General features: G+C 35.5%; 1 protein-coding gene across 1 annotated transcript in view; it reads right to left on the reverse strand.

Annotated features, from left to right (window-relative positions):
- LOC106623067 (uncharacterized) overlaps nt 1-20700 on the reverse strand; it is an 87160-nt gene extending 66460 nt beyond the window's left edge. Inside the window, exons 1-2 of the mRNA XM_036368432.2 lie at nt 20359-20700; nt 20155-20310 (exon numbers count right to left, since the gene is read on the reverse strand). Of these exons, the coding sequence (XP_036224325.2) occupies nt 20155-20310; nt 20359-20486 (284 nt within the window). The 5' untranslated portion in view covers nt 20487-20700. The remainder of the gene's footprint in view (nt 1-20154; nt 20311-20358) is intronic.
- Between the last annotated feature and the right edge of the window lie 7103 nt (nt 20701-27803).

The raw sequence follows: 27803 nt of genomic DNA on the forward strand, positions 1-27803 counted from the left end.
AATTCAGAAAGACACAAGGAAAACTTTTTCAAAATTCAAAACGTTTTAAATTCAAATATGACTACAGAAGACATTTCTAATTTAAACGATTTTGAACACTTCCTGTCTGATAGTAGAATAAATATGTCTTTTGATGACTATTTGTTAGCCCTTAGGTCAAGTTTAACAGAACCCAAAATTTTTCTAAAAAGAAAATTACAGGATCGTTTTATAAACGCTTATAATCCTCTGATTTTGGAACTCCATAGAGCAAATATGGATATCCAATATATACTGGATGCATATGCTTGCTGTTCATATATAATTAATTATATTAACAAGTCTAACAGGGGAATTTCTAGGCTCTTAAATGAAGCTATATCAGAGGTAAATGCTGGAAATTATACTATTAAGCAAAAACTTAAACATATAGGTCACAAATTTATATCAGGCACAGAAATATCTGCACAAGAAGCAGTATATTGCTGCATTGGGCTCCATCTTTCGGAAGCAAGTAATGCAGAAATATTTATAAATACCTCTCGACCTGAGGAACGTGTTCGAATGGTAAAACCTAGAGCGGAACTTCAGAACCTTCCTTCAGGTTCGACTGAAATATTCGTAGCCTTTATTTTAGACCGTTATGTTCAAAGATCCGATCAGTTAGAAACTCTTTGTTTAGCTGATTTTGCAACTAGGTATAAATATTTTAAATCTAGTAGAAGAGCACAAGATAGTGATCATGAAGAAGAAGAGAGGGAAGACGATAATTTACCAGAAAGCGGGGCTGTCATACCTCTTAAAGACGGTAGCGGTTTTGTGAAAAAACGTACCAAACCTTGTATTATTCGGTATAGAAGGTTTAACCCAGATTTGGCCAGAGTTAAGTATTTCCGCGAAATGTTAATGCTTTACTATCCTTGGCGGAATGAACAGCAAGAACTCATTGAAAACGATAATGAGTAGACTTGCATAACACATCGTGTTATAATTAAGGAAAATCAAAGAAAATATGATGTTTTTGAGCAAAGAGAACTTGAAAATGTTCTAGAAAGTCTTTATAATGAAATAGACTTGGACGAAGGTGCTCAAAATGAACTACCTATCGTGGAAAATGAGTTCAGAGTGTTGGCACTTCCAGAAATAAACCCAAATATAAATTTGCTAGACTTGCATGGCGAAGATTCAAAAGATAATGGCACTGAATCTGATTGCAATATTAGACTTATTAAACTACCCTCTTTAATTCCAGTTGAGGAATTATTTTCTTTAGTTCAAAGTCTAAATACTAAGCAAAGAACCTATTTGACACATTTGATGCACCACCTAAAAATAAATCTCCCATTTTATGAGTTCATTGGCGGCGGTGCAGGTGTAGGAAAGAGTCGTTTGATATCTGCAATATATCAAGCTCTTAACCATCGTTACAATTCTACACCTGGATCCAATCCAAGTTCCTTAAAAGTTCTTCTTTGCGCACCTACGGGTAAAGCAGCATTCGGAATAGGTGGAATGACCCTTCATTCAATAATCTCTTTACCTGTTAATCAGTTGAATAGAGAGTTGAGGCCACTTAGCAATGACACAGTGAATTCATTGTATTCCAGACTTATCGATTTAAAATTAATCATAATTGATGAAATATCGATGGTAGGTGCTCGTATGTTTAGCTCTGTTGATGCGAGATTAAAACAAATTTTCAAAACAGACAGCCCCTTCGGTGGTATACCGATCATAGTGTTTGGTGATTTGAAGCAACTCTCACCTGTTGGAGATAGGTGGATATTCTCTCCTAATCCCAATGATGCATACAGCACTTTAGTTGGTTCCCCTTTGTGGGGGTTATTTAAACACTTTGAATTAACAGAGATAATGAGACAACGGGAGGATCAGGCCTTTGCAATTGCATTAAATCATATGGCATCTGGTACTATGACAAATGAGGACATATCACTCATTGAAACTCGAGTAGTTAATTTCGAAGAAGTTCCCGATGATGCCATACATTTATTTTGGTCCAATGAAGAGACAAATAATTTCAATGCCCTTAAGCTCAGTCGAATCCCAACAGAAGCTTTCCTTTCAACTGCAAAAGACTCAGTTAAAGGAATTGGTATAAATGAAAGTGATAATATTTTGGAAAGAGTTAAACTTTTCAAAACTTCTGAAACGCAGGGACTGCCCTATGAATTGACACTAAAAACCTCCGCCAAATATATGATTACAGTGAACATAAACACCTGTGATGGCTTGGTTAATGGGGCAGCTGGACAACTTATGCAAATTGATTTCCATTGTTCTTTTCCAACAATTCTGTGGATTAAATTTTTGGAACCTTCTGTTGGTTTGATAGCACGATCAAAAAAGCCTCATCCTCTAGAAAGTTCTTGGACACCAATTGAAAAAGTTCTAAAATCTTTTCAATATAAAAGAAATGAACAAATTTCAATTGAAAGAAATCAGTTTCCAGTTGTTCCGGCTGAGGGAATAAGTATTCATAAAAGTCAGGGTGCCACATATAATAAAGTTGTAGTTCATACTCGACCCAGAATGCCTAGAGCTTCAATATATGTCGCTTGTAGTCGAGCTACTTCTGCAGAAGGTCTATTCATCATAGGAAATTTTATTCCTCCTAACAAATTTTCTGAATCGGATCCCGTATTTAGGGAACTGAGGGAATTGAACACAAATAAAGTTTTGACAACAAGTTTCAATTTTATGATTTCCCGAACATCAGGACATCAAATTTTATTCCATAATGTTCAGAAACTTCACGCTCACATTAATGATATAAAAAGTGACTGTTTGATGCTATCTACAGATATTTTATGTTTTGTAGAAACTTGGAGTTATCCTTGCGAAAATTTTGATATACCAGGATTTACTCCAATTAACGAGCTGAGGATAGATAGCACGGAAACAACCAACAGAAATAAACGGGGCATTATAATATATGCAAAGCATAGTATTGCTTGCTCTATAGAATCAAAGGCTGTAAAGAAAATTTATTCAGGCCGCAAAGTTTTAGAAGCGGTTTTGTTTAAATGTTTCAATATTAATATTCTGGTTCTATATAGAAATTCAGCTTTCTCTGTCAGACAATTAATTGTAGAACTTCAGGAAGTCCTTACATCTGAGTTATGCAATCAAAATGTGCTAATTGTTGGAGATTTTAACATTTGTTTAATGTCTACAGGGACTGCAATACGAAATCTGCTCCAAGAAAAAAACTTTAGTTCCCTGCTTGGTGCAGAATATTCAACTACACCTGCCGGTACACAAATTGATTGGGCATTTTCAAACATGGATCCTTCCCGTGTAAATGCAATTACTTCTGAGACAGTACACAGCTATCATGATAGTATTTGTGTCTCTATTTCGAACTAAAGTTTTCAGACTTAGTGCAATAGTTCTTAATTTTTTTTTTCCAAATATAATCGAATTGGAATGGTATAGGAATTTTGACAGTACTTTTTAAAACAATTTTAAGAAAAATATGTAAATAATCTAATTGAGAAAATTTAAATTATATATATAATTTGTTATTATATATGACATTATTGTATAAATATATGATAGAAATTAAATAGTATAAGGAAAAAAGAAATATAGATTGGATATATGTGTAAGAATCTCTACAAAAATTTATGTTTAATATTGTAAATATTATATACAAATTAATATAATAATATTATATCATTTTTAAAGTTGTTAATATTTATTATTTTTAAGCTAAACATGTATAATAATATCGATATAATAAATATAAAATGTTATTCATTGTTCAAAACCGATTTCTTTTCATACTTCTCAATACAGTTGTAATGCATTCTATATAAAATCAATTATAAGCGTATACAAAAAGCACAAGAACGATTTCTCATAATTTGAGTAAATTTAGTTTATAAATTGCTCTAATTATTTTCACTGTGAGTGAAAAGTAAATAACTAAGGCAACAGTTCCTTCTTCTAATTATTAGAATACATATATAAAGAAGTCTCAAACGAATATACCATTTAACTTTGCGAGAGTATAAAATGTTCGGTTACATCCGAACTTATCCCTTCCTTACTTTTTATACTCTCGCAACCTGTTGCTACAGAGTATAATAGTTTTATTCACCTAACGGTTGTTTGTATCACCTAAAACTAATCGAGTAAGATATAGGGTTATATATATATAAATGATCAGGATGAAGAGACGAGTTGAAATCCGGGTGACTGTCTGTCCGTCCGTCCGTGCAAGCTCTAACTTGAGTAAAAATTGAGATATCTTTATGAAACTTGGTAGACATGTTTCTTGCTACCGTGAGACAGTTGGTATTGCAGATGGGATAATCAAAAACAAATAAATTGGTATAACTAAGCTCCCCAATAAGATACAATAATGGTGGAATGACCCTTCATTCAATAATCTCTTTACCTGTTGAATAGAGAGTTGAGGCCACTTAGCAATGACACAGTGAATTCATTGTATTCCAGACTTATCGATTTAAAATTAATCATAATTGATGAAATATCGATGGTAGGTGCTCGTATGTTTAGCTCTGTTGATGCGAGATTAAAACAAATTTTCAAAACAGACAGCTCCTTCGGTGGTATACCGATCATAGTGTTTGGTGATTTGAAGCAACTCTCACCTGTTGGAGATAGGTGGATATTCTCTCCTAATCCCAATGATGCATACAGCACTTTAGTTGGTTCCCCTTTGTGGGGGTTATTTAAACACTTTGAATTAACAGAGATAATGAGACAACGGGAGGATCAGGCCTTTGCAATTGCATTAAATCATATGGCATCTGGTACTATGACAAATGAGGACATATCACTCATTGAAACTCGAGTAGTTAATTTCGAAGAAGTTCCCGATGATGCCATACATTTATTTTGGTCCAATGAAGAGACAAATAATTTCAATGCCCTTAAGCTCAGTCGAATCCCAACAGAAGCTTTCCTTTCAACTGCAAAAGACTCAGTTAAAGGAATTGGTATAAATGAAAGTGATAATATTTTGGAAAGAGTTAAACTTTTCAAAACTTCTGAAACGCAGGGACTGCCCTATGAATTGACAATAAAAACCTCCGCCAAATATATGATTACAGTGAACATAAACACCTGTGATGGCTTGGTTAATGGGGCAGCTGGACAACTTATGCAAATTGATTTCCATTGTTCTTTTCCAACAATTCTGTGGATTAAATTTTTGGAACCTTCTGTTGGTTTGATAGCACGATCAAAAAAGCCTCATCCTCTAGAAAGTTCTTGGACACCAATTGAAAAAGTTCTAAAATCTTTTCAATATAAAAGAAATGAACAAATTTCAATTGAAAGAAATCAGTTTCCAGTTGTTCCGGCTGAGGGAATAAGTATTCATAAAAGTCAGGGTGCCACATATAATAAAGTTGTAGTTCATACTCGACCCAGAATGCCTAGAGCTTCAATATATGTCGCTTGTAGTCGAGCTACTTCTGCAGAAGGTCTATTCATCATAGGAAATTTTATTCCTCCTAACAAATTTTCTGAATCGGATCCCGTATTTAGGGAACTGAGGGAATTGAACACAAATAAAGTTTTGACAACAAGTTTCAATTTTATGATTTCCCGAACATCAGGACATCAAATTTTATTCCATAATGTTCAGAAACTTCACGCTCACATTAATGATATAAAAAGTGACTGTTTGATGCTATCTACAGATATTTTATGTTTTGTAGAAACTTGGAGTTATCCTTGCGAAAATTTTGATATACCAGGATTTACTCCAATTAACGAGCTGAGGATAGATAGCACGGAAACAACCAACAGAAATAAACGGGGCATTATAATATATGCAAAGCATAGTATTGCTTGCTCTATAGAATCAAAGGCTGTAAAGAAAATTTATTCAGGCCGCAAAGTTTTAGAAGCGGTTTTGTTTAAATGTTTCAATATTAATATTCTGGTTCTATATAGAAATTCAGCTTTCTCTGTCAGACAATTAATTGTAGAACTTCAGGAAGTCCTTACATCTGAGTTATGCAATCAAAATGTGCTAATTGTTGGAGATTTTAACATTTGTTTAATGTCTACAGGGACTGCAATACGAAATCTGCTCCAAGAAAAAAACTTTAGTTCCCTGCTTGGTGCAGAATATTCAACTACACCTGCCGGTACACAAATTGATTGGGCATTTTCAAACATGGATCCTTCCCGTGTAAATGCAATTACTTCTGAGACAGTACACAGCTATCATGATAGTATTTGTGTCTCTATTTCGAACTAAAGTTTTCAGACTTAGTGCAATAGTTCTTAATTTTTTTTTTCCAAATATAATCGAATTGGAATGGTATAGGAATTTTGACAGTAGTTTTTAAAACAATTTTAAGAAAAATATGTAAATAATCTAATTGAGAAAATTTAAATTATATATATAATTTGTTATTATATATGACATTATTGTATAAATATATGATAGAAATTAAATAGTATAAGGAAAAAAGAAATATAGATTGGATATATGTGTAAGAATCTCTACAAAAATTTATGTTTAATATTGTAAATATTATATACAAATTAATATAATAATATTATATCATTTTTAAAGTTGTTAATATTTATTATTTTTAAGCTAAACATGTATAATAATATCGATATAATAAATATAAAATGTTATTCATTGTTCAAAACCGATTTCTTTTCATACTTCTCAATACAGTTGTAATGCATTCTATATAAAATCAATTATAAGCGTATACAAAAAGCACAAGAACGATTTCTCATAATTTGAGTAAATTTAGTTTATAAATTGCTCTAATTATTTTCACTGTGAGTGAAAAGTAAATAACTAAGGCAACAGTTCCTTCTTCTAATTATTAGAATACATATATAAAGAAGTCTCAAACGAATATACCATTTAACTTTGCGAGAGTATAAAATGTTCGGTTACATCCGAACTTATCCCTTCCTTACTTTTTATACTCTCGCAACCTGTTGCTACAGAGTATAATAGTTTTATTCACCTAACGGTTGTTTGTATCACCTAAAACTAATCGAGTAAGATATAGGGTTATATATATATAAATGATCAGGATGAAGAGACGAGTTGAAATCCGGGTGACTGTCTGTCCGTCCGTCCGTGCAAGCTCTAACTTGAGTAAAAATTGAGATATCTTTATGAAACTTGGTAGACATGTTTCTTGCTACCGTGAGACAGTTGGTATTGCAGATGGGATAATCAAAAACAAATAAATTGGTATAACTAAGCTCCCCAATAAGATACAATAATGTTATTTGGTACACAGGATCACATTAGGTGGGGGCATCTGCAGTTAAAATTTTTTTTTAAAGTGGGCGTGGTCCCGCCTCTAATAGGTTTAATGTGCATATCTCCTAAACCGCTAATGCTATAATAACAAAATTCACTAGCAGCAAATGTTTTTAGCACTTCTATTGACGGTGTGAAAATAGTTGAAATCGGGTGGCAACTCCGCCCACTCCCCATATAACGGTATTGTTAAAAACTACTAAAAGCGCGATAAATCAAGCACTAAACACGCCAGAGACATTAAATTTTATCTCTGAGATGGTATGAGTTGGCTTTATAGGAACCGCGTTCAAAATTAGTCAGTGGGCGTGGCACAGCACACTTTTAGGTGAAACCCCATATCTTGAGATCTGCTCAACCGATTTCAACCAAATTCGGTGCATAACGTTCTTTTTATGTTTCTATGTCATAGTGCGAAAATGGGCGAAATCAGACTACAACCACGCCTACTTCCCATGAAACACCATTTTCAATTCCATCTGATTCTTTCACTTTCCACTATGCATATCAAGCAACAATGATTATATCGGGGTAAAACTTTACGTGAATAATACGTTTAAAGTATGCCACCTTGTGACCAAAAAGTGTCTAAATCGAACCAAAACTGTTCAAGCCCCTAAGTACTAAATATGTGGACCCCAGTGCCTATAGTTGACCTTCTACCGAAAATATCAGTCAATCCACAAAGAAATCTCAAACGAGTATACCATTTGACTTTGCGAGAGTATAAAATGTTCGGTTACATCCGAACTTAGCCCTTCCTTACTTGTTTATAATTGAATTTTTTATATTTGTTGCCGGTATTACCATCGGCTGGCGTTGTAGAACTTTCTTGTTCCACATTAAATTTTATTCTTTTGTTGCTGGTATTGCCATCGTTTTTTTTATTTTTAATATATTTACTGTGCTGGTATAAATCTTCAGCTGGCGCTTTAAGAGTATCTGCTCCCAAAGTAAGTATATTCCTTATAATGTTTTCATCTTTTAAATTTCCTTTACGCTCATGTTGCTCAGATTCATTTCCTAAGCTAAATATGTCTTCTTCCTTTTCATTATTTATTATCAACCTTTTTTCTTTTTTACTCTTTTATATATTATATTATATATGTAATTCGTTTTTATTCTCATAAATTCCTAATTTTATATAGCAACTTGTTGCTCCCGTATCTACTAGTATTTTAAAGTTTTGGCCATTAACCCTGTCATGTAAGAAAATATATGGCAGAGTTAGTTTTGATCTAAAAAATGATCTTCTTTAATATTATTTATCCTTTGTGTTATATTTGGTGGTTGATTACTTAGTTGTGCGCTGGCATATGGTCGTTTATCTGTAGTATTTATTCCTGAAATTACCGTTATTGATATTAGTACGTTGTCTGTAATAATTCGGATTTTCCCGAATTGTGATGCGAAAATTGCTCGCATATTATTTGATTCTAATTCTTGTGCTTTTGCCAATGCATTTGGGAAATCCCTTGGTGATAGTGAAAATAATATATTGGTTAAATTTCCATTCCGACCTGTTATAAATATACGCAACGAATCCCGCCTATTTTTGCGTTTAATTCTTTAGTTACCGCACTATCAGATCCGTCAGTCATTATCGTTTTATTAATTAGTAAAGTTAATTTTTCATTAATCTTATTGCAGTATTCAATTAAATAGTGCCCTGTCGCAAAATGCTCATCTCCTGTTCGATAATATGAGCTGGTCGCTTGTCCGCGTAAGCAAAATCGAGTCGTGCCAAAATGGCATCGAAATTAAGAACCGTTCAGTGATTGGATACAATGTCTTTAGCATCGTTTGTAATTTTATTTCTTAGTGTAGTTAATGCAGCAAAATATCTACAGCTGCCCCTTACATATAAGCTCATTGCGTTATTGGCCTCCAGCTAACGTATTTAGTTTGTTTTCAATTAAATTCTGGTAGTGACTTGACCACCTCAAGTGACTCATCACAATTAATATGTGAATCGATCACTTCTATTTTATAATCAACGACTGTACTTGACTGTGTTAAATCCTGTAGTTGCCTTCGCAACTCCTCTACCTCCAATCTAAGAGAAGCATTTGTTGCAGTTATAAGTCTAGCAACAAGATTCTCATTTTCACCATTTAGAGCCCTTTTTTATTATTTCAGTTTTTGTATGTTTTAAATATGGGCAAGTTTCAGTTCTATGGTCACCCTTGCAATGATTACAATAGTACAGCCTTTCGTATTTTAGTGTACTTGAATTATTTCCCATTTAAAACAAAATATTTTCTTCTATGTTTTCATCTTATTCCTTTTTGGTTGTTTGAGGCGTTTGTCATTTATCAAGTTTTTATTAGTTTATTTTATTTTATTTATTAAAACTTTCAAAGTTTTGGACATACAGTTTTTTAATATATATGTATTTTTATTTTTTTTTTTATAATAATTTTTTTGATCCTTTTTAGGAAAGGAAACTCTTTTATTCTGGAGGGTCTGGAGTTCAGAATCGCAGAATTGAGTTTATGTTATAGTGAAGTGCGGTTTCAAAATATTTGTTATATTGCTGGTCGAGCCTTCATTTATAACATGTGTTTTTTTTTGTATAAATTTGAGTACTTGTAAGTTTCAGATTTACAATGCTCACAGTTAGGTTAGGTTAGGTTAGGTACATTTATTGTTATAAATTAAATATATCATAAATATATTAAAGTATTAACTTACTACTTTTCGTCCTTTTCCAAAGGGGTTTGTTGATTGCTGTTTTAATTCCTTTGCCAGTGTTGATTGCTGTTTAGCTTCCCTGATCGTTTTGTTTTTAATTAATTGTGTCCCTCGTTGGCAACGCTTCGGCGTAGCGTGCAATGCCTTAATTCTTCTTTTTTGCGTTATTCTGTTTGTTCTAGTTTTTTGTTATTGTAAATCATTTATTCACTTGTGGAATTTAGTAATTTTAATGTTCTTGTAAAACATTTATTCAGTTGTCGAATTTAGTTAATTTTAATGTTGTTCTAAAATATTTATTCACTTGTGGAATTTTGTAATTTTAAAGTTTTATAAAACATTTTTTCACTTGTCGAATTTAGTTAATTTTAATGTTGTTGGAGAATTCGTCCTTATTTTTTTGTACTTTTCTCCTCCCGAGAGGATACTTGATTGTTGGATTTGCGGTTCCGACACGCGTCACTGGGATTGTCCTTTCGGCTAGGGATACTTGCTACTTTCTCCCTCTTTTTTGCTTGGGATATCACTTAACAAATGTAACACAAGCTCCACGTTGTTGGGCGCCACTTCACTTCCTTCGTTTAAGAAGTGTTTAAAAATAATAATTTTCCGCAAACGCGCGGAAGAAATTAAATATGATAGTTTGAGTGATCCTGATGGATAATTGGTCTCTTTATTTCAATTTACTCTTATTTATACAGTTTTCTTATTTGCTTAATTCTTACAAATAGGTGTCATTTACTTCGCTTATTCAATAATTGGTTTTATTGTTTACATTTTATGGGTGGTCTTAGCTTAATGAAAAAGAATATTGGTTATTTAAATAAGCAAAGATGCTTATTAAGAAGCTGTGGTCTAAGCTTAATGAAAAAGAATATTGATTACTTAAATAAGCAAAGATGCTTATTAAGAAGCCGTATTATTGCTAAGTGCAAAGATACAGGTGTTTTATAATTAGCGTAAAGCTACTGTGTGGAGGCTGCCGTTAACTTGCATACTCGTACATAGGTAAAAGTTCATTGATCTCCTCAACGAGCTCTCAATTGAACAAGTACATAAATATATAGCTACTAGTCCACGCATTAGGGTGTACCTACATACCACTAAATAAGGACGTAAAAAGCAGAAATAAATAAAAATAGGAGCGGTTGTTAGTAAAATATTATAATACGAAGATATATCTTGAATTATCTGCCAGTCGATGCTGAGGAAATTTTATTTTATTTCAATACATTTTCTTAATGAGCTCAGACTCAAAAGAATCTAAAACCACACAGTTTCTAAAAGTACCAAAAATGATTTCGGACGAGTCCATGGTCGCCTGCAGAAGCTACACGTTCAAAGCAAAGTGGTACAAAACGAAAAAGGGGGAAAGACGTTACATACAGTAAATTCATTGCTGAGAGTGACAGTTTAATAAGACACTTCACTCGATTTTTATATTCGGCGATTCAAGATAACTCTGAATCAAATCAAAAATACAATTGTTTTTGGATACGTCGCCAAGCTTCATATGGGGCCATAGTAGAATCTGACGACTCAGATCTACGAGAAAATTGTAAATCCTCGGCTTACGCCAAATATGAAAACTGCTTAGACCAGTTTGAAGAAACTTAAGCAATGATTTCTGATCAACTAAAACTAATTAACGCAATTTCACCTACTCCACATCAGCGAGTAGAGCTGCTACAAGTACAAAGTCAAGAGGCAAGTTCAGGCATCCATCTCAAGGTGCCCGCATGTGGCACAGAAATTTTCCATGGTAGTTATGAACAATGGCCGGGCATGTTTACTTATCAAATGCACAAAAATTGTATCACCTTCTATACAAAATAAACGGTCAAGTAGGGTAAAAGTCAGAGAGACGGGTTTAGTTGCAACAATAAATCCCGCTCGTCTCCATCGAGCATCGAGGATAACTGGGTCTTAATAGATCAAGGATCGCAACGATCATTCATAGTGTCTAAGCTACAACATAGGCTAAACTGTCAACAAAAGAAGCCAAGTTTGAAATTACGGGAATGAGCGGAAGAGTGGTTAAAAACTCTAATAAAATTTGCCACACTACCCTAATGCTGCTTATTTTAAATTGGCGTATATACCAATTCGAATTCATTGAGGACGTTGGAAAAAATGTATCGGCAAATAGTCGTACATAAAGACGACCAAGGTCCACTACGCTACTATAAATTAAAAACATTTACCTTTAGCGTCACTGTGCTCCATATCTAGCCATTCGAACACTGCACGAATTGGCAGATAACCAAGTCAGAATTTCCTTTGGCAACCCAGGTGTTAAAAACACAAACGTATCGTATACATACTGTCTGGAAGTCACAGTCTTCCACAGGCATACCAGTCACCATTACAAGTGGTATAAGCCCTCAAAACCGCAGGGTTTCCGTTGAAAAAGATAACGGCGAGCCACCCTAATATTTTAAAAAAGATACCAATTGAAAATTTGTTAGATACTCATTTCCTTACATTCCAAAAGGAAAGTATAACAAAAACTCTGGGGATTCAATGGAATGCGATATCTAACCAGTTTTCATACACTACAGAGTCAATATCTGCATTATCTGCCATAAGAAAGCGACAAATTGTATTCTCTGTGGCAACACTTTGACCACGCAGGATGGCTTTCGCCAATTATGATACAAGCAAAAACCCTGATACAAGAATTATGGTTAGACGGAACCGACTGGAACGAACAAGTGAAACCACTTCGTTTAGAAAAGTGGTCCCAGTTCGCGGGTAATATAATGATATCTCACAGATACAAATCCCACGATGAGTAAATTATGCCCCAGAGCACAAAGTCAAACGGCACTATATACATACATATGCTCTTACTAGTAGCAAAAGCAAAAGTGGCTCCTTTAAAAAACATAAGTCTTCCACGACTTGAACTATGTATGTGGAGCGCTACTACTAGCCAAATTAGTATCCATCGTACAAACGCATTTTAACATATATAATATAACATATATTTCTAATCGAACGTATCAAATATTTGACCTAATAGGATCAGCCACTTGGCGACACATAGGCAGTGCTTGCAATTCTGCTGATCTGGGTACAAGAGGGTGCGAACCCATTCATCTTGCCACCACCACCCTCTGGTGAAATGGGCTCCGATGGTTAACAGAATACTCCGATATTCGGCCACAAGCGCCCATGCGCAATATAACTGCCCCAGAAAGTCGAAAAATCGATTCTTTGCATGCAACATCGGATGATACTGATATCCTTGCGCGATTTTTAACGTTTCCCCGAGCCCTCAGAGTAGCTGCCTAAATGATCATATTCATAGAGCGACTTAAATTTAAAGTTAAGGGAGGAACTCCAATATACCCCCAATGCGATACATACCGGCACCTACACTTACAAAAAGCCAAAGGCGCCTTATCGCATCTGCTCAAGCGCGCTACTTCACCCGAGAAATATCATTGCTAAGAGACTTAAAGCCGATTGATAAAAAGAGCTCACTTTTAATACTAAATCCATTTCTAGACACAAAGGGTCTACTTCGTGCGAATCATCGGCTTGTCAACTCCAGCTTACTGCGTTATACCTCAATAATGTCCACATACTAATGCTACACGCTGAGCACCGCCAAATGCAAAAAATAGTCAGCCAAGAGTTATATATTCCCCTTCTTAAGCCTCAAATAAAGAAGTGCATTTACATGTGCAAAGTTTGCACAACGTGCAAGCAAAAAATGCGAACGCAGATAATGGCAGCACCTCCACCTGAACGCTGGAACTTCGCTTTGCCTTTCACAGTAACAGGTGTCGATTTTGCTGGGCCGTTCCGGATCGAGGATTCAATGTTAAGGTCTCCCATCTTAATGAAAGGCAATGTGGCAGTTTTTGTTTGTTTTGCGACAAAAGCTGTTCACCTTGAACAGGGTACAAATTCGACGACAGAAGCTTTTCTCAAGGTGTTCGCTTGCTTCGTCGGACGAAGGTTTTCCCTCAAAAATAATGAACGACACCGGCAAAACATTTATTGGAGCCCAAAGAGTTACTGAAAAACAGTTTGTGGACTTTATCAAACAAGTCTCATCTAAGATTGTATAGAAGTACGCTCACCATGAGATTAATTGGCAGTTTATCCCCCCAAGCGCTCCTCATATGGGTGGTTTATGAGAATCAGCGGTAAAAAGCTTCCAATCCCACTTCAAAGAGGTAGCTGGAAATAACCAATTTAATTATAAAGAATTCACGAAATTATTAATTCGTATTGAAGCCGTTCTAACTCTAGTAGTAACTCTTGGGTATTTTCTTAAAGGATCACCCGTTCTGGCCTTATCTGAGCCGGACGTGGTCTAGCTATCCTTATTAAACCGATGGGAAAAATCGAAATTCTCCATCATAATTTAGCCGCCGATGGAAAGAAGAGTATCTAAAGGACCTACACAAGAGGTACGCTGGAAAAGTCCAAAAAAGGCGCCAAAGCTTCGAAATTGCATGCTAGCATACGATGATTGTCTCCCCCACCGAATGGCGGCTTGGCCAGTGCCCCGAACTACGGCTATCACAACCCTTCCAATCGATTCTCGTGGCACGTGCCCACTATCCATATCAACATCGCTGTTCGCAGCACCGCCTTGTGCGGTAAGCCACATCACACACTCGCTCACCGCACCGCGAGGCGCAACAGTGGTCGACTAACTGCCTCCACCTAACTGTTCCACAAAACATCAGCAAAACCATCGACGGGTCAAGCGGCTGACCTCTTTTCCTATCGATCTATCTTGCAGCGAACACTTCGTCGTCTTTTGTGCCTCATGTCCTCGGTCGAGTCCTGCTGAACGCGCTATCGTACGGTTGACACATATATATTCTTTCACATAAGCGAAACTTTGTACGCTTAATTATATACTTATATATATATACAATATGTACATATGTGCGCTGCGTCGCATGTGATTTTAAATGTTGAAAAAACAAATTTGCCTAAAAAAAATTTGCTTGTATGTACAAAAGAGGAATTTCCCCCAAATGTGTACTATTTACAATTGGTCTGACTAGTAAAATTGCTTATATCCAAAAAAGGGAATTTCCCTAAATTTGTGATATTAACATAGTTCGCAAAAATTAGATCTGACAAATAAAATTTAAGCCCAAAAAAATTTCATCCGTGCTAAATGGAAAAAATCATGTAAAAAATTAAAATTTTTATTATTTTCAAACCGTTTTAAATCAAAACCGTGTAAAAACAGAATAAGGTGTATATACATATACATATATATTTTTTTAATTATTGTATAAGAGTTAATTTTTGTAGAGCGGCAAATTTCGTACAAAACTATGAGGTTTGATCAAATAATCAAACTTCAACCGTTAATATATTTTAAACGGTTAGGTTGACGAAATTGTAAGAGACCTTTTATAGAGTGAGATTTGAGTTTTCTATCTGATAATAAAAAACAAATACAATGTGCGTTCCAAAGTAAACAGTAAAAAAGTAACAAAGTAAACTCTTGTGGCGCCACTAGTGCGTTAGAATCTGCTATCCTTTATCGACTACCAGTAAAAATGTCATCATCTAATTAAAGTGAAATTATTCCGTTTTAAGTGTCAGTATGTTTTTGTCATCGGTGCGAAAATGAGCTTCGAACAAAGAGCCAACATTACAACAAGTTTATGGCGATGATTACCTATCCCGTAGAAGAGTGTACGAGTGGTTTCAACGTTTTCAAAGTGGTCATGAGGACATAAATGACGATGAACATGTGTGCCAACCAAAATCCGTGATCACAGTCGAAAGTGAAGACAATGCTGATTTGTTTTTATGATTCCAAGGGTATTGTCCACAAAGAATTTGTTATACCCAGCCAAAACGTTAATGCGGTATTCTACCTTGGAGTTTTGAAGCGTTTGGTGCGCCGTATTCGACGTGTTCGGCCCGAGTATCGCGAAGATGGAAGTTGGGGTTTGTTGCACGATAATGCGCCGTCTCATCGATCGACGCTTGTGGCCGATTATTTGACCAAAAATCACATTTTGACAATCAACCGCTCCCCGTATTCACCTGATATGGCACCGTTCGACTTCTACCTTTTTTGGAATGCACCTTGTAGAAGACAATAAAGCGGTGAATCTTCCCGTTACAATTTAGAGATCATATTGTACTTGGAGAGACTTTCTTAGATGTATCTAAGAACATACATTTTTTTTCAGAGTACCAAGCGAAACAAAAAATCTTCGTTTTTTTTTGACCCACCCACTCATTTGTATACTCTAGCAAAAATATACTACAGAGTATAATAACTTTGTTCACCCAACAGTTGTTTGTAACACCTCAGACTAATCGAAATAGATATAGAGTTGTATTTATATAAATGATATCCATGACGAGACGAGTTAAACCATATGCCTAATATACGAATATCAAATTTCTGGTAGAATTTATAGCGTATATGACGGCTACTTAGAAGAATTAAGTGATTTCCATCCATTTTGATTTCATCTGACTTTAAACTGTTTATTTTGGTCAAAATTTGTGTCATGAAATAATGAAATTAAGTGATTTCTCAACCATAATGTGATTTAACGCTGAATATGAATGCAATTGGTCTAGACGTTGATTTGTTCTAAACCTGATACTCAGGCTCAGGCCTCTGGTTGATGTTTTTCAATATATCTTAAGTTTTACTCAAGTTACCGCTTGCAAGGATGGGCAGACAGTCTTCCGTAATTCAACTTGTCTCGCCATGCTGATCATTTATATATGTATATTGATGATCATAATATAAATATATAATATATCTATCTCGATTCGATCTCGATAGATAATACTCTGTAGCAACATATTGCGAGAGTATACAAATTTAATTCTGTAATTTTCATCTTGAAGTTTCTGTATTGATTTGAGATTAACTTTGCCTAGGCTGTTTTTACCAAGTTATTATTCTTTTGAGTTCGGTTTCTAATGAGTTTGGTTTGATTAACCTGACTGAAGAACCAAGGTCTATCATAAATTTAAATAAATAAAATGATTTCGAGTAATTGTATATTGAACGTTTATAATTGTCCAAGATTGTCAAATGAAATGTTGGAGTATCTTTCTCAATAGGTATTTTACACCAAAACTTATAATCTGAATTCGTTTGAATCATTACACTTTTCTCTTTCTTTCGATTTTCCTGTAAGGTATGTACATACATATATACTATATAGGAATATAAATGATCAGTGTGACAAGCTGAAAATCCTCCTCCTAAAACACTTAAGGTACAACAACCAAAATCGCTCAAGACAAGTCCCTTAAGCCCCTCTTCCGAAACTGTAAAAATGGATGAAATCAAGTCCCACTCCCCATATAACGGTTCTGTTAACACCTACAGTAAAGCGCGATAAATCAATAAATAAATACGCCAGAGACAAAAAATTGTACACCTAGGATGATACAAGGACTTTATAAGAGCCAGGATCATAAATGGAAGATGGGCATGGCACCGCCCACATTTCGGTGAAAACCCACCACCCATAGCACCGATATCGACCAAATTTGGTATGTAATATTAACTTCACATTCCTATGTTTCAGTGGGTGAAATTAGACAACAAGCACGCCTACTTCCTATATAACACTATTTTAAATTCCATCTGATTCTTTCGCTTCCCAGTATGCAAATCAAGCACCAATGAATGTATCGGGATAATACTTATCACGAATTGTGGCTTTGAGGTGCGCCCTTTTATTAGCAAAAATTTTCTAAATCGGACTAAAACTATTTAAGCCGCCATTTACCTAATATGTGGACCCCAGTTCCTACAACGAACATTTTATCGAAAATATCAGTCAATCTGTGCGATATATAAAAATAAATATAAAAATTCGAAGATAATCGTTTTCTGATATTAATATGTCTATATGTCAAAAAAGGGTTGTATCGGGTCAACAATTCCCTTAGCACCCATACACGTAATATAAAGATTTTCGAACTATCGGCTGACTTTATATCGCACAAATCGGCAAATAAGTAAGATACCTTAGCAAAAAACGGGCATGACCCCGCCCTCTAATAGGTTTAATGTACATAAATCCTAAGCCACTAAAGCACAATTATCAAATTCGCTTAGGACACATCCTGTAAGAACCCTTACTGATAATGTGAAAACGGATGAAATTGGAGTATAACTCCGCCCTCCCCCGTATAACGGTTTTGTTTAAAATTACTAAAAGCGCTATTAATTTATAACTCAATGCGCCAGAGACATTAATGTTTTACACCCAGGATGACTCAAAAGGGCTTTATAAGAGCCAAAGTTATAATTGGAAAATGGGCATGGCACCGCCCACATATAAGCGAAATCACATATCTCCGGGCCTACTCGACCAATTTTCGCCAACTTTGGTACATGCCATTTTCATTGCCAAGTCGTAAATTTCCAAACCCCCAGATACCGAAGATGTGAATACGCGAGTTGAATAATTGAAATTCGAAGATAATACTTTTTTGATAATAGTATGTATGTATGTCCAAAATGGGTCGAATCAGGTCAATACTTCTTTTAGCCCCCGCATACCGAATATAACGATATTCTAACTTCCAGTTGACTTTATACCACATACAATATATCTGCCAATGTGAAATATCCGTCGAACAATGAAGTTGAACCCTTTCACTACATTTTTGAATACAAAGGTTTTCCAACCCCTGAAGGTATTTAGCCGTCTTTGATCTTTAAAAGTTGCACGAGTATAAAATGCTCGGTTACATCCAAACCTAACTCTACCTTACCTGCTTTTATTTACGAGTATCTAGGCAATCCCAGGAACAATGACGGTGCAATGCTCTAAATTGGATATGATTTGTAGAGGAACGCCGACTATATGAACTTGCGACAGTTTTGCACGTAACACTAGACGACAGTTCCTTTTTAATAGAACTGCAAGCAAACAAGCGAACTAATCCCGAATATAGACCTGAAATGCAGGACCCAAATACCCTGGAACATTCAAACAGTCGAACACATCTAGAGTAGCAGCAGCGCAGATGCGCGATACATTTGAACGATCTATCCAGCATCGCAATCCAATTATAAGAGAAGAAGAAAGGCAAAGATAATCAACATTGAAGAGAAACCGTCTAAACTCAAATTTTTAACGTTTGAAAGAAATTATCAAGTTAGAAAGGGATCTATGAGGAATATCAAAAGACGTCGAGAACTTTTCCCGAAGTACTTGAAGAACAAGAACGAAAAAGTCAACGTCGAGCTTTGATATGTACGAATTGTTGATGAATAAAGGGCCAACTGATATAAGAATTTATTGCGGTGGTGAATGAAAATTTGTGCGTTCGTAAGATGCTGTAAATTTTTTTTTTACCTGTTATTGAAATTTCCGTATTCGAATCAAAAGTATAACTTTTGAAACACCTGCTATCGGTTTGTTAAACAATAGGCAAGATACCAAATATCTGCATCTCATAAGGCTAATATCACCGAGGATCCCATTTATGCACATCATCTCCCTAGGCAATGAACGACAATTCGTGGAACAATGGTATATATACCGATTACTGTTTTAGAGACAGTCCCCATGCCGACACCAAGATATGAGCACATTTTTTTAACGCGGACAGTGCGACCAGAAAAAGTATTGCAGGCACTGACAACAGATTCATTGAATGGGTTGCAAAAGCACCAAGACAAGGTAGATGCCCAATAAATACTACAACCAACGATCAATTGGAAAAACTATGCTTACAATATACTTAAACTAACTATAATGACTTAGAAAACAAAGATAACACGATAGCTGCACTTTCAATAGCATGGGTCAGAATTTTTAAGAATTCTGCTCTAGAAACGTTTTACCAATCGAAAATAAGGAAACCGACCTCCTAAATATAGATGTCGAAAGAGTCTGAAAAGCAATTTCAGCAGAATAAGCCGATACCGGAAAACATGCATGTCACAACGGAAAAAACAGCTGATGATCGAGCTGTCCCAGAACTTTTAGACCCCGGTGCAAACGGCAGATATAAATGTTTTTTTAATGAGGACAAAAACACAAAGGAAGAGGATTGCAGTCATTTAACAGCAAACATAGGGAATATTTTGACCATGTAATGCACAATGTCAGTAAAAGAGAGCTTATAACGAGTATACCATGAGTATTCCTCGAAAAGTTAATTTTATATATTTGCTATGTTATGTTTACCTTGAGGCGTCAAGAAGTTTTGCCTTCAGTAATGCATTCTTATCCGGTTTGGGTAATGTCGAGACACTCACCGCCCTCCAAGGTGGTCTTTTAGGTTCCCCATCTCCACTTTGGTTGCTTCCAAACTCTTTTATACTCTTTTGGCTCTTAAGAGTCCTAAAATAATTTTTTATTATTTAACAAGAAAATAATATCTTAAACTACCTGTTTTGCGAGAAGAGATTTCTTGAGGCACTAGGTTCCGAAAATGTTTTGTTATCTTCGAAACTTTGAACCTCACTCGTCTCGGATGACGAACCACTATTAGTTGGAGGCGAGTTGTTTCTGCTCATTATTTCACAATTATGAATATTTTAGTCGAATTAATTTAAACCCATAACGTCCATTTAATGAAGAAATAATGTTCACATTTATTCCGATTTTTATGTACATATTACCAAATGCAATTTAATATATGTACAGTTTATTTTATGCTACACCCTTTCGAAAGTAGAATCAAACGTAGGAAGGTTTACCGTTTTTATGAGTAATAATTGCCTAACTGCAATATGGAAAGAAACGAGTAATCAAAATTAATTTGAGACCAAATTTCCAACGAACATACTTTATAAAACTTTAAGACACTATTTTAGTTTATGTAAGAACTAGCAAGCTGCAAGGCTTAGTACAAATGTTAGGCAATATAAGTACGTATGTATATTAACTCAACATATTTAACACTTTTCTTATTAGGGTTTTTTTGCATATACATGTGCATAAATAAACAACTATGTATATATTATATATAGAAATACATTATTTTTGTTTCTATGGTATTTATTGATATAGAACCCTTTCATCGATAAAGCAAATTTTACCCTTTAAAACTATATTTCGATTACTACTACAAGTACATATGTATCTCAGCTACCTCACGCACGTTCAATCAACAGTCTGTCAATGCGAGATCGTGGATCTTTGCCACGTTATCCTCCATTATAGTCACTTTTAAGCTCATTAAACGAATTTCTGATAAGCGCAATTGAAGAAGAAGAGTCACCAAACGCTCGTTGATTTCACTGGAAAGGAAACTCCAAAAACTAAAATTTAATTTATTGCAGATTCGAAGCGAGCGAATTGTCATTGCGAATGGAAATGAGTTAAACAAAAATTATTCCCTTTTTCAAAAGGTTGCATAGTTTTTGCCATATGAGAATCTTATCCTTACTAAGTATGTCTATGAAATTGATATTATTGAGATTTCTGTGGAAGTTCCATTTCAAGTCCTTATCGAACACAATATATGGTAAATAGATTAGCGAATGCATTAAGCTAGAACATAGAAATGTTCAAAGATTTTATTTTGAAAAATATGGATATTATTATCATATAAAGGAACCTTTACTGACGAACATTAAGGTGAAATATAATATATAATATTATATATTAAAAAAAATTAACAGTTTAAATGTGTGGGTGATGTAATTATAATTGAATGACGATTGAAGACTTGTACACAATAAATGTATACTTTATTTAAGCTAGTAAAATATTCTTTATTAAATTAACAAATAAATATTAAATTACAATTTTTGTTGGCTTTCGATGTACATCGAAAATTGTTCATAATTCATATTTTTACTACTAATTTAAAATAAAATTAATCTCTCAACACAAAGAAGTGTACAGTGTTTTGGTCAGTCCGTCTTTTGCGAATACAAACAAACTGGATGGTTTGAACATACCTCATAAAGTTATTCGGAATGCCACATAAAGTTGGGAAAAGCATGATGTACCCAACTCTAAGTCACAAACAGACAACGTTTTGAATTGTGAGTTATTGATCGTCCTTGCGAATGGCAATCTAATTAAAAATTGAGTGCGTTTGAATTCAATTGGCACATCTATAAGAATCATAGGGATTCGTGGCAGCAATACATTTTCGCCTTGGAATTTTTTATCAAAATGGTGGCATCGATAATATTTTTCATATTATTTAATAAGTATATTGTGCCATTGCAAAGTCGTGGTGGGTTTAAATAACGAAGAAAATAATCGGAGATCCAACCTTCAGTTGTAAATGGTGCGGTGGCATTCCCGGTACATCCAATGAATTCAAAACTCAATTGAATAATTCCCAGTTACGTTGACATCGCAAACAATATGGCAACAATGATTGTATCTTGCCACCAAAATCACTCTTTCTGCTAGCCACTCAAGATTTTTAAATTTTATGTTTCTTTCAGTTCGTGAGGAACCCATGTATCGAGTTTTTGAACATAGTCAAGTTGTTTTAAGTAATTTTCAATGCATGTATGTGATACCTGAAGCTTCTCTGCAATCTCACGTATTGTACTGTGACAATCCGAATCGATTATTGCTTTGATTAGGTCGTCATTAACTTCAACTGGACGACCCGAGCGGTTTTCATCTTTGAGTGAAAAATCACCAGAACGAAATTTGGCAAACCAATTTTGACACTGCCGTTTTTTTATGGCTTCGTCGCCATAAACAGCACATAACTTTTTCTGAGCTTGCGATGCGTTTTTCCCTTTGCGAAAATAAAAAGGCAAAATATGTCGTTTCAGATATCAACCAGAAATTTTCTGGTTGACGTCCTTTTCTCACTAAGATACTGCTCATTTGTCGGAAATGCCGATATCGGATCACTATAGCATGTAGCTGCTATGAACTGAATCACGTGTTTGTACGGAAAGCTTTTTCATTTGACGAGATATCTTTAAGAAATTTGGCACGGAATAGTTTTTTATTTGACAACATATCTTCACGACATTCGCCATAGTTATTATTCAGTGCATCGCTACAATGTCCGAAGAAATCGTTCAGATCGGACCACTATAGTATATAGCTGCTATATAAATTGACCGATAAAAATCAAAATAAAGATCTTTTTATACTCCTTTATGCTATAAAACAAAGCACCTGTTAAGGGTAGCTTCGGTGCAGCTGAAGTTTCTTGTTTTACATGCACTTCGTTTAATCGTTTGAATTCAGGTCATCATATTATTATGATGATTATCCGGTATTATTTCATCGTATTCGATGGAACTTTACTAAAAATCGTAAACAAATATTTTAACGAATAAGAGCAAATCTACACGTATCTATTATTGCTATTATCTTCTAACACTGCGGTAAAAGTTGAACTGAAACGCAAATAAATCAATAAAAGTCGATGTGTTTCAAGCATTCCCAAAACTTTCACCTTAATTTCATTTTGATATAATATTGTGGGGAACGTGAATGCTAGAAGAAAATAGAATCGACGATAAATTGTAAGAATCAACTCGACAGCGAAATTCGTGGCGAAGTTTTGTTAAAAATCTACTATATGAGGGCTGCCGGACTATGCAGCAGAGACAGTTCTAATTAGAGTTCTGCTCAGTAAAGAGCTACGTATAGCTCTCTTAACATTCCCATAGGTGAATATTGAAGAGAATATAATATGTATGCCAAACTGGCAATATTGATATGCCATTTGAAATATATTCCCTTTTATTGAACGATTATTTATTATTTTTTAAATTATTTTATGAAAAATATATTAAAATACTTTTAAATGATTACTGATAAAGTATTTTGATATATTTCTTAATATATTTCTTAATATATTTCATGTACTTGGCACCATAATCGAGTCACAAAAGTACAGAATTGTGTTTTGCCGTCGGCATTTTCATATCATGTGTACATGTAAAGAAATATGAAAGAAAAATATTTGTAAATTTGTCTACAAAAAACATATGTATGTAGATATGTACACTCATTACTTCATGTGAAATCTCCGTTGACACGGTCAACCAATAACCGAAGCTCATGTTTTTTGCTTTTATGTCAAAGAGCCAATCTGTCGAAGGACTGAAGCGACGACAAAGCGTCACAACATTGTGTTGTTGGTAGAAAATCCGAGATGTGCCGAAAAATAAACGAACAATCGCCGATTGTCATCGCTTCCCTTGCCGCTCTAACAGCTTTGCCAACAAATCATTGTAAGTATGTATGTTTATATATGAACATGCACACATATTCACGATGGTTTTTGCGAGCCACCGAAAAATATTTTAGAATTGTGAAATATTTTGAATCGACAAAAGCTTTGTTGCCACTTTTGTCACTTTTTTCTGTGTTTTGGGGGTTTGCAGGGTTGTCACTTTTCCCTTCTAGAGGGAACATCAAAAAGTTTTCAATTTATGTATTCTAGCTTTTGTATCTGTTTACTTTTTTTTATTGTTAACGTTTAAGTGTCTAAAATTAATAAATTAAATAAATTTCATAAATTTCTATAATAACATAAAAGGAAGCCACGACATTCAGGTAAATTAAGTTGAAGAAAAGTGATATACAAAAATATTTTCTTGTTTCCATTTCAACATAAAGAAAGCTTTCACGTTAAGAAGCCTTAATTTTATGTTTGTCAGTTTCTAATGAAATTTTTGTACTCTTAATTTTTCACTACCAGCTGGTGAAGTGTAGAAATTTTATACAATATGACAAACAACAATTAAGGGGTGCTCGCAAGTGTCGTACTTTTTACAACTGTTGACATACGACATAAGACAAAGCTTGTGAATTGCCTAATTATATTATATAATATAACATATTGATGTACATACATATGTACATAGATAATTATGAAAATAGTAAAATGTCATTTTTTCCATAATCTTTCACATTTTATCAATGTATCATGTGTGCAAAAATATCATATTTTATCAATTTTTCATCATAAAAATCGTTTATATTGCAAAAAACAGTCATGCATATGTGTAGTGGCATTTGTATTTTTTGTTTTCTTATTCATTTCATTTCATTTTTCTCTTTATGTTGGGAGATACGTATTTTGCCAGAGAACGATGTTATAAATTCTCATTTCTGTTAAATAACAGCAAATACTACAGGAAATGGTGAACTCCCTGATCTCAACTTTTCAGCTCTGTTAGCCATCCAATCGAGCATCATACAAAATTCAATTTGCACCTTCTCGTTCATCTACGTTCTCTGGTTTGGCAACTAATGAAATAAAAGCGGAATTACAATCACGATTGCGAGAGGCCATGAAAGCGGAAAACAGTAGTGTTGACGAATATGTTTCTCAATTGGAATTAGAGGCACAAACAACGAAGATGGTAGAAAAGGAAAGAGGCTCAATGCTTATAAGAAGTTATGGACATGAATACATTTTTGGCGGTAATGTTGCAGATGTCAACAAATATGGAAACAGTTTAAAAAGCAGAATGCACGTAATTAAGTAACTAATAAATTATATTTAAATTTCACCCACCGTTCGTAAAATTAGTTGATAAAGAAAAAAAACGAAGTGAATTTAGGCGGGTCCTCGAACCGAAAGATCCTTTTTTAGTTCCTTATATATCTATTAATGTCTTCATGGTGACGTGATCGTGGTGATGTTTATGTGCGTGTTGGTGCATGGTGAAGTGATGTAGAATGTATGGTAAGTAGGTGTTTGTTTTTTTTTTTTTTTTTATTATAGCGAAGGAAAATACTTTTACGTATCTCGGGCAGCTTAGATGTTATGCCGGGTATGTCGGACTCGAACATTAGCTTAAGATGACTTGCTAATGTTAATACCGACTAAAAACCTCCGCTATCCTCCAGCCTCGTATCCCCATGGAAACCGCCGCTAGGCATTACTTCGTGGGGGGAGGACATAGCTACTGCTCTGTCTTCTGGTAGCTAAGATGTTATTTTATCTTCTTTCTAGTTGATGTCATTTGCTCTTTTTCTTTCTATGGAACGCAAATCTACAAGGATTTCTGTTGCAAATGTGCTAACGGCGTTCCAGGCGGCGTTTGATGACACCATTGTTTCGACTACTGTCTCTGGTTGGATCTTCTGGTTCAGACTCGACGCCAATTCCTCTCGTTGATGATAAAACCGTGGGCACTCAAAAAACACGTGCTCTGCGCTTTCATTAACTCCTGGGCAGAACGGACACTCCGGTGAATTATCGTGCTTGAAGCGGTGAAGATAGGCCCGGAAGCAACCATGTCCTGACAGCATCTGTGTAAGATAGTAGTTGACCTCACCGTGGTTCCGGTTCAGCCAGACATCGATCCTCGGGATCAGACGATGCGTCCATCTACCCTTTTCTGCGGCATCCCATTCGTGCTGCCAACGAGTGATGCTCTTCTGTCGTTCTTCTGTCTTGAGTTCTTCAGCGCTCAGTGTGGTTGACTTCTTTCGGTAGTAAAGGTTCCGTCTTTCCTCAGCTAGAACTCGAAGAGGTAGAGTTCCGGAAATGACGCACACAGCTTCTTCGGATATTGTGCGAAAGGCGCTAGCTACTCGTAGGGCACTCAGTCGATATACAGGCCCTGCTTTTCTCCATGACTCTTGATTCTCCAGTGCATTACTCCAGATAGATATTCCGTATGTGAGCACCGATGTCACTACTGAAGACAGCAATAACCTTCTGTTTTGCTTTGGTCCTCCGACATTCGGCATCAGTCGTGCTAGACTTGCTCTCACTGCTGATGCTTTTGCACTGACTTGCTGCTTGAAATTCAATCGGGCAGCAAGCATCACTCCCAAATATCGGATATAAGGTTGTGATGTAATTTTTTGTTCACCGACTTTCAGCTTGATGGTCTCTACCACTTTTCTGCTAGTAATAAGCACTGCCTCGGTCTTATGTTTCGCCAATTGAAGGTTCATTGTGTCCATCCACTGGTTGACTTGCTCGAAGACGATACCGAATATATGATTTATCTCGTCTAGGTATTTTGCGACCATCACTACGGCTACATCGTCCGCATGTGCGACAAGTTTGACGCTTCGCGGCAGTTTAAGTCTTAATAGGCCATCGTACATGATATTCCACAGAAGTGGACCAAGTACTGAACCCTGGGGTACACCTCCAGTAATATCGTACTCTTTGGGACCATTCGTCGTGTCGTATTTGAGAACTCTATCTGTGAAGTAGTTGGCCACTATCCTACACAGATATTCTGGGACGTTTTTCTCTTGGAGGGCTGATGCAGTCCCATTTGGCGGAATTTAAGGCGTTTCTGATGTCCAAAGCGGCCACCAGACAGTACTTCTTTGTACCACCTTTCCATCTAGTTCCAGCGATTGCCTCCTTGGTCGTGTTAACAACCAGATTGATCGCGTCCAGGGTTGATCGTCCTTTTCGGAATCCGTACTGATTGTCCGCCAGGAGCGGATCGACAACTGCTTCTATCCGTTGGTGGATTATACGTTCAAATATCTTGCCCACCGTGTCTAGCATGCACAGAGGATGACAGCTCTTCTGGTGGTTTTTTACCTTTAGGTAGTAGTACCAGTCGTTGCTGTTTCCACTTACGAGGTAAAGTCCCCTCCTTGAGGCAGGTGTTGTAGACGTCAAGGAATAACGCGATTTTACAGATGTTTTTAAAGCGATATTAGGGATTCCGTCCAATCCCGGCGTTTTATTATTCCCGACGCGGTTGCTGGCCTCCATCAGTTCTTCCTTCGTGACAGGTGGAATGTCTTCGGAATTCAACTGCAGTGATGAATACATAAAATCACGTTGCCGTGGAAACAGCGCAGCTACGATCTTCAGTAGGAGTTGTGGGCACGTTGGCGATGGCATTGGCTGGCTCTTCAGGTGGGTCATGACCACCTTATACGGTCTACCCCATGGGTCC

This window comes from Bactrocera oleae, chromosome 2 (assembly GCF_042242935.1).
Source record: "Bactrocera oleae isolate idBacOlea1 chromosome 2, idBacOlea1, whole genome shotgun sequence".
Taxonomy (NCBI): Eukaryota; Metazoa; Arthropoda; class Insecta; order Diptera; family Tephritidae; genus Bactrocera; species Bactrocera oleae.